Source organism: Diabrotica virgifera, chromosome 9 (genome assembly GCF_917563875.1).
Source record: "Diabrotica virgifera virgifera chromosome 9, PGI_DIABVI_V3a".
In the NCBI taxonomy this organism is placed as follows: Eukaryota; Metazoa; Arthropoda; class Insecta; order Coleoptera; family Chrysomelidae; genus Diabrotica; species Diabrotica virgifera.
This window is the reverse complement of record NC_065451.1, coordinates 1,295,303-1,308,340: the sequence shown is the minus strand read 5'-3', so window position 1 is coordinate 1,308,340 and position 13,038 is coordinate 1,295,303. Positions and strand designations below refer to the sequence as shown.

Genomic DNA, 13,038 nt, shown 5'->3' with positions numbered 1-13,038 from the left:
AAATCGTTCTCAAAAAAATTATTCTGAAAAGATCTGGGAATATTTTATACCCCGATTTTTTAGGTTATTCATTTCTTTTCAAAAAATGAAATTTTGGCCTCGATCTTATGGACTATAGGAATCTGCGGTTGAAAAAAAGTTTAAAAACTATGTTTTTGCCCTACTAGGAGTATCAAATTCTCACTGTTTTTGCGTGTTAATTTGTTGCTGTAACCTATATCGAAGATATGATGTTTGAAAAAATTACATTTTTAATTTTGTTCATGGTTGTGTTGGGCCTTGAGAGGAGAAAAATCAAGCACAAAAAGAAATGTCTCATATTGAAGAAGCAGTTATTATCCGTACTTTTACAGAAACACTTCAAATATAACTAGATTGAAACATGTGTGCCTCATTCCTTAACATATGTACCATGTTACAGGTCAGCTGGCCCCCGTGTCTTTTCAGTCTTTTTATTATTTTTCATCATAGGGATTGTTGCGAATTTGAGCTAGCTTGCCTCTTATATACTTATGTATAACATTTAAAATTTAGTAGGGTTTCTTAGACATTATGTTACTTTCATCATAGGGATTGTTTTGAATTTGACTCTTTATACAGGGTGTAACAAAAATACAGGTCATAAATTTAGTCACATATTCTGGGACCAAAAATAGTTCGATTGAACCTAACTTACCTTAGTACAAATGTGCACATAAAAAAAGTTACAGCCCTTTGAAGTTACAAAATAAAAATCGATTTTTTCCAATATAGCGAAAACTATTCGAAATCTTTTATTGAAAATAGACATGTGGCATTCTTATGGTAGTAGTATCTTAAAAAAAAATTATAGTGAAATTTGGACACCCCATAAAAATTTTATAGGGGTTGTGTTCCTTTAAACCCCCCAAACTTTTGTGTACGTTCCAATTTAATTATTATTGTAGTACCATTAGGTAAACACACTATTTAAAAAACTTTTTTGCCTCTTAATACTTTATCGAAAAGTCAGTATTTATCGAGATATTTTGAATATTTGTCAAATCCACCACATATTTGTATATGGCAAAGTACGATTATGGAGACTTGGTAATTAACACGAAAATTTATTTATGATTTACATTTTTAGGTATATTTTGAACCATATTAAAAAAGAAGTAATATCTCGATAAAAAGTGCCTTCTCGAAAAAATAGAAAGAGGCAAAAAAGTTTTTAAAACACTGTGTTTAACCAATGGTACCGCAGTAAAAGTTTAATTGGAACATACACAAACATTTGGGGGGTTTAAAGGAACAAAACCCCCATAAAATTTTTATGTAAACATATTAAAAAAGAAGCCGCAACTCGATAAAAACTGCCTTATCAAAAAAATACTAGGAGGCAAAAAAGTTTTAGAAATATTGAATTTAACTAATGGTACCACAATAATAATTTAATTGGAACGTACACAAAAGTTTGGGGGGGTTTAAGGGAACAAAACCCCCATAAAATTTTTATGGGGTGCACAAATTTCACTATAATTCTGTTTTAAGATGTTCCTGCCATAAGAATTATACGTGTCCATTTTCAATAAAAAATCTCTAATAGTTTTCGATATATTCGAAAAAATCGATTTTCATTTTGTAAATTCAAAGGGCTGTAACTTTCTTTATGTGCATATTTGTACTAAGGTAAATTAGGTTCATTCGAACTATTTTTGGTCTCAGAATATGCGATTAAATTTATGACCTGTATTTTCGTTACACCCTGTATAACATTTAAAATTTAGCAGGGTTTGTTAAAAATTATGTTACTTTATGCAATTGTTGCTCTGAAATTTCTATACTTTGAAGTACGGAGGAAATAGAATAGGATTACGTTCCTTTGTTCATCTAAACAGTTTATGGTTACAATTAAAAAAAAATTGTTGTAAACGTTCTGAAATTTATAAATCATAAATTCTTTCTTACAAATAAGATTTATTCTGGAATTCTTTGTTCCCTACGTTTCGTCATCTACTGCAAGATGTGATATTTTGCAGTTGTCATAAATAAAAATTTTTTGACGGTTTCAATCTTATTGATTTTCCAATCTACCATCATTTAATAGTAGTAAGTTATATTTTCACAGTTTGATATGTCTTCGTATGCATTTTTGATCAAATTAACATATTTCCTTGGTTTAGCTAAGTTCAAATTAAATAAATTTTTATAGCACATCATAAAATTCATAAGAGATTTGTTTATGCTTTGTTGAATACGATGCCTGTCACATTACCAGAATAAAAAAAATTGCACAAAACTATACAAGAGTTTGGCCATTATTAGACAACCAAAATTACAAATGTGTCATTGCATTTTGGTTTATACACTGTGTCCACGGAAGGGTGCCCAAGAGGAAAAACTTTTTGAAGTTATACTTCTTTACGCGCGATATGAGGGTGAATTTTACCTTTGATCCCAGCGCAGTCGCATTACAACTTTGTTCTGATTGGATGTTCAAATGACATGACAAAAATTATCCAATATGGCAGCTGTGGGACTGTGGTTTGGTTATGTATGGTTGTTGCGTTTTAAAATTTGTAGGAAGAGAAACAACAAACAAAAAGTTAGTTAATGGTTATACTGCCTTTTTAAATAGTTTTCATATTATATTTTTGGACTTATTAACATAGAAGAGATGATTGTTGCATGCCAATGTGAAAGCCCATCAAACTGTGACTAGTATGAGTGCCGCAAAATTACTGATAAAAAACCTATTAGCTCGAAGGCGTAGAGAACTGTGGATAACAACAATCAACCAGGACGATCTACGATCTCGCTTATTCAAAGCTAAAGAATCTTACACTGGTAAGTGTTTTAAAAATAGTTGATCAAATTTTGTTATGATATTTGAACATAGCCACTTTGCACGATGCAAGTGATTGCGAAATTTATTAGTCGTTATACGGGCTCTGATTGGGTGTTGAAATGATATGTCAATAATAAATAATTGTTCAATATGAAGGTAAACAAATGTATAATATATTAGTTTTATTGTTGTGAGGACAGAAACAAAAAAGTTTATAATTGTAGTAATTTTTAAATAGTTTTTAAAGCAACAGCTACGTAATAATTGTAAATGTATCATAGGTACCTACCTATTTGAACCTACCAAAATACATAGTATGTAATACTTTTATTTACATAATTTGATTACCATCAAAATTTCTATCAATATTCACCTAATATATTGTTTTCTTACTTTATGTTTTGTTGTATTTTTTCAATTCTAAATCATTTCAATTCAAAATCAAAATAATTTGATTTACATAATTCAAAAATGTCAAAAGTTTAATCCGTTTAGTTAGTCGATCTTCGCACATAATGACACACTGTCTCCGTGGCGAAGCGTTTAATACGAGTGAACCCCAATACAACGCCAATACCAGCCGCGCTGGTAAGTTGGTTCGAATCCCAATAGAAACTTTTATTTTTTTATTTTTTTTTATACATTTTATGATTGTAAGTATATTTATTATATAATTTTATTTTCAGAAAATACGTATTTAGTTAAAAAATTTTCCGACAATTAATGTTGAGAAATCATTTGTGGCATTTTTAATGTGTTTGTGTGTGTGTATATTCTTTTATTATTTTAATTTTTGGCACTGTTTTAATAAAAATGTTTGAGAAGTAGTAAGTATAAATTAGTTTAATATTTAAATAAAATATAAATAAAAAGTATATTAATTTCGTTTATAATCATATAATCATATAATAGAAGTATAACTTCTTACGTGCGTACAAAGTACACACACATTCTTTTTTATTTTCCATTTTAGCGAAAAATGCCATTCTTGATAAAAAGTTTTGTTTGTTCGAAAACCCCATAAAACAAAATAAGATTTAAATTTTTCAAAACCTGCTTAATTTTGCAGCCAATTTTATGTAAATCTCTATAAATTTTTGCACTAAGTTCGAATTCGTAACAATAATATATGTAGTGTTTTAACAAGTTGGTGGAGGCTACGTCGAGCAGTTGTTTTTTATTTACTGTTATTTTTCCTATTATTCTTTATTATTGTTTTGTTATTGATATTAAAATTTGTTGTTTTCTTTTTAGGGGGTTTTAGAACAAGCAAAATATTTATTAAGAATGCCAGTTCACAAGATAAATTCTTTGTTGAACGCTTAACATTGTCGAAGAAAATGACAACCCACAAATTATTTATCGGAGTTTACAGTTACAAGAATGTCATTTTTCGCTAAAATTGAAAATAAAGTTTTTCCTCTTGGGCACCCCATCCGTGGACACAGTGTCTAAGGTTTGTTCTAACACAACGAGAAACCGTCCATGTAACGATCACCGTAACGATGCGCAGTAAACAGAATAACACATGAAACGTATTATTTCGTTCGCATGGAACCCATGGAACGTTAATAGGGATTTTCATCGATTGTCATTTGTTTCGAGCTTCTGTCATATGTTGTATAATCTGTGTATAATATTAATATACACGGATTATACGAAATTTGACAGAAGCTCGAAACAAATGACTGTGAATGAAAAGCCCTATTATATATAGGAACGTGATCGTTATATGACGGTTCTTTGTTGTGTTGGAACAAACCTATTGGCATCTCGTCCTATGCAATACGCCCTCTGATGGCTATTGCAGTAACCGAGCTAAGAGCCATTATTTATTTACTTTCCCGTTGAAGGCATATTGTCATTGGATACTTTGTTTGTTTAATCACGTTTAATTGACGCTATATATTACTTCATGACTAAACTGTAACATATTACTATAACTTCATGATCAAAAATAGAACATTAACAATAATAATTACAATCTTTGGTGTACACTAACCCAAGATATTTTTTTCTTATAAAGTTCACTAAAATATAATTAAATTAATAAAAACACAGATAAACGAACAAAACTAACTCAAAAACACATAAAACGAATGCAACATACAGTATGTAAACAATTACAATGGCTCTTAGCTCGGTTCAATTTGATACCACATTGGTGCTGCGATCTTAATCCGAATCGCCAATAAATAATAAGGGTATTATGCAATCAATATTACAAGGGTCTGTTCTCTGTATGGACTAATATAAATTTTAATCAATAATGGTTGGCATAAATGAAAACCTTATTAGGCAACCAACATTAGCAACAGTGTGTGTCTTCTATGAAAATTATTTTATTTTAAAGATTGCACAAATAAAGTAAATTCAAACAAACATTTCACGTTACAATAACTCTTCTTTTTTATATATCTTGGAGTTCATATAACTTTCAAGACAAAACACTCAAATTTTATATAAAATATGCAATTGTCCGACTTTCCTCTTCTTTCTTAGTAAGCTTTCAAATTCATATTACTGGTAAATCTTGGGTAGTCATTTTTCTCCATTTTTGGGCATGCATGTATTGAAACTATGCATGCATATACAACCACTGGAAATACTATACAGGGTGATTGATTATTAGGGTAAAGCTCAATAGATCCGCTATAGTAATAGATAGCAATAAAAGTTAATAACAAAAATTTTAGCCATCTTTGAGCTTCACATTACAAAATTAGTTAGAATGTTACAGGGTGTTCGATAACACAATGGCAGACCAAACTTATGTTTTTTAAATGGAACACCCTATATTTTATTTTAAATTCGAAGTCCTGTTAACTTCTCCATCACAAAAATATAAAGTTTTGTTATGTTATACAGGGTATTTACAAAGTTATAACCACTTTTATATGAAAATCGTAACAAGTTTAACTCCCTGTATAAATAAAAATAAGCAAAACAGCAACGGTTTATTAATACCATATTTTTTACGTATTGTCAAAATTTTCAAGAATTATTGATTGCTAATTTTCTCGATATCAAATACAGGGCGAGTCAAAACGCAAGTACATTATTTTTTCAGTAATTTTAAATGGAACACCCTGCATTTTATATCACTATTGAAAAGTACCATTACATACTTTAATTTTTAGATAACATTCCCTATGTCTAAATTTATTCGTTTTCGAGATATTTTCATTTTTAAGAGCAAATTATTTTAGGTGTCAAGGGCCGGTTGTTCGAACGCTAATCAACAATGATCATTATTAAATATTTAATTACTGTCACCAAAACTGTCAATGTCAACTTTGTTTGGGTTGCTGAAAACATAATTAATTACAATTATGAGATTTATTATTAATTATGTTAATAATTATTGTTATTTTAATTGATTATAGTCTCAGAATTGTAATTAATTATGTTTTAACAATTGACATTGACAGTAATTAATTATTTGATAATGATCATTGTTGATTAGCGTTCGAACAACCGGCCCTTAATTTATCTAAATTTTAAGTAAGCCATGGCTGAATTGACAATTGATGATTATTGATTATCAATCCGGTAATCAATGTAACAATGTAGCAAATAAAAAAAATTTATTAGTAATAAATTTTACAAAAAAACACACAAACACTACTTTTGTATGTAAATGTAACAATGTAACAAATAAAGAACGAAAAATAATTTATCAGTAGTACATTTTGCAAAAAAAACATGTTTGAAAAATTAGAAGCTACTTCTAATAAAATATTTTTAATATTTAATTACACAAGGTGTTCAAAATTACCTCCTAACACATTTATGCATGCCTAAAAACGATCATTGAATGAGCTACTTACTCTACGAAGCATTTTTAAATTAATACATCGAAATACACTTCGTATTCTATTTTTCATCTCATCCCTAGTTGTTAGAGGTATTTTATAAACTTCATTATTAACGTAACCCCAAAAAAATCAGTCCAGTTTATTAAATTCTAATGATTTTTTGTGGCCACGCTACTGGTCCATTGAAAAATGAAAATATCTCGAAAACTAATAAATTTAGACATAGGGAATGTTATCTAAAAATTAAAGTACGGTAATGGTACTTTTCAATAGTGATATAAAATACAGGGTGTTCCATTTAAAATTACTGAGAAAATAATGTACTTGCGTTTTGACTCACCCTGTATTTGATATAACGAAAAGTAGCAATATCAATCATTCTTGAAAATTTTGACAATACGTAAAAAAATATGGCATTAATAAACCATTGCTGTTTTGCTTAGTTTTATTTATACAGGGAGTTAAACTTGTTACGATTTTCATATTATAAAAGTGGTTATAACTTTGTAAATACCCTGTATAACATAACAAACCTTTATATTTTTGTGATGGAGAAGTTAACAGGATTTCGAATACAAAATAAAATATAGGGTGTTCCATTTAAAAAAACATAAGTTAGGTCTGCCACTGTGTTATCGAACACCCTGTAACATTCTAACTAATTTTGTAATGTGAAGCTCAAAAGTGGCTAAAATTTTTGTTATTAACTTTTATTGCTATCTATTACTATAGCGGAGCTATTAAGCTTTACTCTACTAATCAATCACCCTGTATGTTTCCTGCAGTCGACTTGTTAAACATAATTAGTTATTAACAGATTAAGGCCAAAAAACGGCTAAGTTTTGCTTTTTTCGTCTACCAGCAAAAGTTGGTGCATTTGAAACAAATTTAATTGTAAGAAACTTATAAGTCATATAAAAACGAATGAAGTAAAAGTCAGACTTACTCTCAATCTTTATTATAACTTCCGACGACCGGTTTCGCTCTTTAAAATTTGTAGAGCATCTTCAGGTCAAAGGTAACAAGTTACAAAATGCTACAAATAAAAACCAGAATTAGCACATTGTCTGGTTGTAAAAGATGCTAAAGATCCATATGATCAAGCCAATGTTGAATAACATACATAAAAGTAGCGAAATAGCATACCAATGCACATGCAAGCATTCATGGGGGTGGTGGTACAAAACTTCCCTCAAACGCAACAACATGCGCAGAAGTATGCTATATATAATCATGCAATCATAACGTGTCGTACTTACATTCGGATACAAGGTGCTATCAACTCAGTTTTCATTATCATGATGTTTCTTTTAAAGTTATGTTAACGGGATATGGTGGAATAGACGGACGATGCAGCAAAGGTAAACAAATCTATCCCTCAAGAACTCCTAAGTCCCATAGATTTGTTTACCTTTGCTGCATCGTCCGTCTATTCCACCATATCCCGTTAACATAACTTTAAAAGAAACATCATGATAATGAAAACTGAGTTGATAGCACCTTGTATCCGAATGTAAGTACGACACGTTATGATTGCATGATTATATATAGCATAACTTCTGCGCATGTTGTTGCGTTTGAGGGAAGTTTTGTACCACCACCCCCATGAATGCTTGCATGTGCATTGGTATGCTATTTCGCTACTTTTATGTATGTTATTCAACATTGGCTTGATCATATGGATCTTTAGCATCTTTTACAACCAGACAATGTGCTAATTCTGGTTTTTATTTGTAGCATTTTGTAACTTGTTACCTTTGACCTGAAGATGCTCTACAAATTTTAAAGAGCGAAACCGGTCGTCGGAAGTTATAATAAAGATTGAGAGTAAGTCTGACTTTTACTTCATTTAAAATGAACTCTCACATGCAACCCATTCAAGATTTCATATAAAAACCTTCAAAACGGCGGTTTTTTAAATGTATTTGTTGTTTAGAAAATTGCAAAATAAGTCAAAAATTTCGGTTTTTTTATAAATGTTAATAACTTTTTTAAAAATGATCTTTGAACCCTCATAATACATGGAATGTTGGGTCTCTCCCACAAACAGGGTATTTTTTTCTTATTTCTTTGGTCTAATACGTAAAAATTGTTGAAACCCCTTTTAGCGTTTTGTACGATAATTATTTATACACGTAAACGTGCTAAATTATGAAAATGCACAATTTGAGCAGAGTTAGTAATATACTTCTAACAATAATCAATAAATTTGGTTCATATACGATTGATGATTCAACTATAAATAGTAAAAACGATTATATATTTTTCGATAAGGTGATAAGTGATAATATGTGCGATATGTTGGTACATACATTGTCTTTATACTATAAATTAGTTATAAAATATATCGATATTAAAAAATATGGTAAAATGGAAACAGGGGGTATTGTACAGATAGACTTAAACCTAATTATTATCGAACAATCTTTGTGGAATTGGAGAGTTTCCCGCAGAGGCTGGTAGTGATCTCGAAGGTTTGTATTCAACGCGACGATAGACAACCTCTTCCTCTAGGTTTCCCATCCTCGTCATCTAATAAAAAAAGAAAACAATTAGTAGGTTCGTGAAAACTAAAAAAATCTACATAAAAAGCGAAAATATTTGTTGACGGTGCTGTGACAACCGACACCGTTGTGTGCGCGCAAAAATGTCACTCTGTATTGTCGATTCCGTCATTTTTATTGTGCATCAGAAATTTCTATGGATTTAAAACTTTGAAATAGGAGGAAGCAGTTAATGAAATATAATAAATGTTCTTCATTTTGCCGCTTCTCTCTGAATTTGACCATATTTTTATAATCAAACTCGTACTTCTCCAAAACTTCAGTCTCAGCAAGAAAATGTAGTGGTATTTCCTTTATAAATAGGCAATCAAGTGAACAGCGATGTAAAACGTGACAATCCACACGAAATCCTTCGTAAAACATAACATTTTACAAAAAAATGCGATCAAAACTCGATAGTTGGTGTTAAACTCGATGTAAGATGTTTTTGGGCGAGAACTGCGATTAAAATGCGCCGTAGAGGTTGACATTTGGCGAGAAATGCAATTAAAACTTGAGTTTTATAGTTAAACGCGACGGAAGACATTATATTTTGCTTGGAATGCGATTACAACGTGACTTATTATAAGAAACTAGTCAATTTACGTAAACTGTGACTAAATGTGTCATATTTAATGTGAAATGCGATGTAAAACGTGATATTTCATAAGAGATGCGTGGCAGATGTTGACATTTGGCGAAAAATGCGATTACAACTCGAGATTTAGTGTTAAACGCGACGGAAGACGTTATATTCGAAACGAGTCAATTTGCGTAAATTGTGTAAAGGTGTCATGTTTGATGTGAAATGCGATGTAAAACGTGATACTTGCTGTAAAATACGATGTAAAACGTGATATTTCATAAGAGATGCGCCGTAGAGGTACATTTGGCGAGAAACGCTATTAAAACTCGAGATTTGATGTTAAACGTGACGGAAGACGTTATATTTGGCTTGAAATGCGATTAAAACGTGACTTATTAAAAGAAACAAGATATTTTAAGTAACTGTAACTAAAAATATCATATTTGATGTGAAATCCAACTATTTATGATGAGTGTAGATACCACATTACACTCCAATTCAGTCAAAATGGGTATTCAGAACTCCCGGTTCATTAAATCGATGTAATATGATAAAAATCGTGTAAAAATACATATAAATGCAATCGATGAAGTGTTATCAGGCCATTGCTATCTAATTCTAATAAAAACTCACTAAAACCAGACAAAAAGCCACTCTACATCGTCTATAACTAATTAATACGCGCAAACTTCACTACTCTATGCTACTGCAAAGACTACAGTACAGTACGTTAACAAGAGTGTTTTTGGTAATTATAAAAATATAGTTTCTGGAACAGTATGTTACACAACATTCGATCTAAAAGAGAAATATGAAGATTTGGAGCAAAAAATATATAATAAATTTGATACAAAGTGATAAAAACGCTCTTATGCAATCACAAATACATACCAGTGATATTATGGCAGAACTGCAGTATAGGGCTTTTCATCGATTGTCATTTGTTTCGAGCTTCTGTCATGTGTCACATAATATTAATATATCTACGTCATACGTCTTTGGTTTGTATCATTGGTACATACCAATAACGTACGACGTAGATAAATTAATATTATGTGACACATGACAGAAGCTCGAAACAAATGACTGTGAATGAAAAGCCCTATTAATAAATCTGTAATCCAGTTGATTACCCAAGTTAGGCAATCAAACGTACATATGAGTGGCAATAGGGAACTTGCATAAAATTTTAAATTCGAAAAAAATGTTATAAATCACAACAGGACATAATTTAAAACATGTATCCAAGATAAAAAAAGTTGTTTTTGTGTTCCGTTTGGCCCCTAAAGACGATTCTAAATTCAAATTATTGCAGCTAGTCCAAAACGCGTCGTGACGTCATATGATTATATGTTTACATTCTGCACCAACAAAGTAAACAAAATTGTATAATAAACGTCAGTAGAAAATACGGTGATCGTTTGAACTATTTTAAATCCATAGAAAACTTGTACATTTAGAAAATGGCACTAAACAACACATATGGTGTTTTCTTTTATTTTCCATAGTAAAACTTCTTTCCTTTCCTTCAAAAACTGTATCAAACTCCAATCTCAACAAAGTGGTATATATTATTACAATGACATACGATAAATGTCATTAGAATATAAATATTTTTCCCTTATTCGGCGACGATGAGCTGGCTAAATACCCGAATAGATGGAGGCCAATAAACTAAAGAAGAAGAAAAGAATACACCTACATATAATCATAAATATAAATATAACCGTAAAGTTAAACTATGTGACGTCACGGGTCGTTTGAACTATTTTAAAATACAAAAGACTTTAAATTTGTATTTCTAAGTTATTATGAGTTTTTGAAGAGTAAAATTTTCGAAATCTCATTTTTAAACAAAACTGAACAATATTATGTAATAAAAAAATGTGCAAGTTCCCTATCCATCAACGTGATTGACGAAGTAAATTTGATTATAAATGAATAAAATTGAAATGATTATTATTTCATATTTCTATAACTACCAAATTCAAAAATATTTCTAGCAAAAGATCTTTGTAATTTATCAGGAAGCACACGTTTAATACATTGTAAAAACGTAACATAACAATTTTTTAATAACAAACTAATGAACAAGCCCTTGTATTAAAAATGTACTACAGTTGTTCATCGAAAATAGATAGAAAGTAACCATAAAAAAATTTGTTTTTCCTCTATATTACCCCAAAATTGTGGTTGATATCACTTTCTATCTGCTTCACCTACAATACAACCTACAAAGACCTTTTTTTCGTAATTTTTTAATTTTAAACAAACCTATTAGGCCTTTAGTAACTTTTTTTAAAGCTTTAACAATGAATTATCAAAATCTCTGGGATCTATGTCCATGAAAGCATGTAATAAAAACGAGGTTTTTTTATAACCAACACCTGTTATCAATTTGTTGTTATTATGCAGTTCACTACACTAATAAAAACATTACTTCCGGTTTACTGATATTATTTAAAGTGTATTTAAACGTAGATAACTGTATTTTTTATGAATTGTAAGTTATTTGAATGATGGATTAGTTTAAAAGAATTTTTTATGTAATAATTTTCGAAAACCCTTTTTCAAAGACGCTACTAAACATAAGCTTCCCTTATTACTGCCAATGTTAATAATCCTGGCGCTTATTGATACGTTGAAGGTTTTTGTTGAAGGAAGACTTTATATTTCTGCATTTCACTCTCCAGTCTAACCACACTGTCTCTAGTTCCCTTACTTCTACTCTTCTTATATTTCTTCAGAAATACTTATAATGACTTCTATTGATGTTCTAGTCATTTGACTTCACATTCTTTCGAAAACATTATATGGACAGTCATTCAGAAGTGAAATACGATTACCTGGAAGGTTGGTCTATATGAGTACATGTACAACAGCTCTACAGTCCTTGTAGGCCTCTGGGTTCAAAAAAAAAATGTTTATTTCCTTCCACTTTTTCACGTTCCTTGCTTTTCTCTTCACGATTTTCTTACACGATTTCTGAAGTCTTGCTTTACTGCTTCCAAACATTTGTTCTTTAGACGGCATCTTCTTTTTTCCCCATTTCTCTCTCCTTCAGTATTATTTTAATATTTCAGTTCTTTGGCATTCGTAGAATGTGACCAAGCCATCTAGCTCAGGCTCGTATTTTTGCCGTAATTCTTTTCCATTTGTTTAATTTTCCATGTTTAATTTTTCTGTTGTTTCTCCTAGAAATAAACCTTCTTTGTTTCTGCAATACTTTGTATGATTCTTTTTAGTTTCTCTGGATTTCTTAACTTTGTAATAGAAATTCTT

At 30.3% G+C, this 13,038-nt stretch overlaps 1 protein-coding gene across 7 annotated transcripts in view; it reads right to left on the bottom strand.

The window, feature by feature from the left end:
• Positions 1–8,868: 8,868 nt before the first annotated feature.
• Positions 8,869–13,038, bottom strand: part of LOC114324911 (liprin-beta-1) — a 114,740-nt gene continuing 110,570 nt past the window's right edge. For all 7 annotated transcript variants that reach the window (XM_028272827.2, XM_050662856.1, XM_050662859.1 and 4 more), the window contains one exon: positions 8,869–9,159. In XM_028272827.2, the coding sequence (XP_028128628.2) occupies positions 9,034–9,159 (126 nt within the window). In that variant the 3' untranslated portion in view covers positions 8,869–9,033. The remainder of the gene's footprint in view (positions 9,160–13,038) is intronic.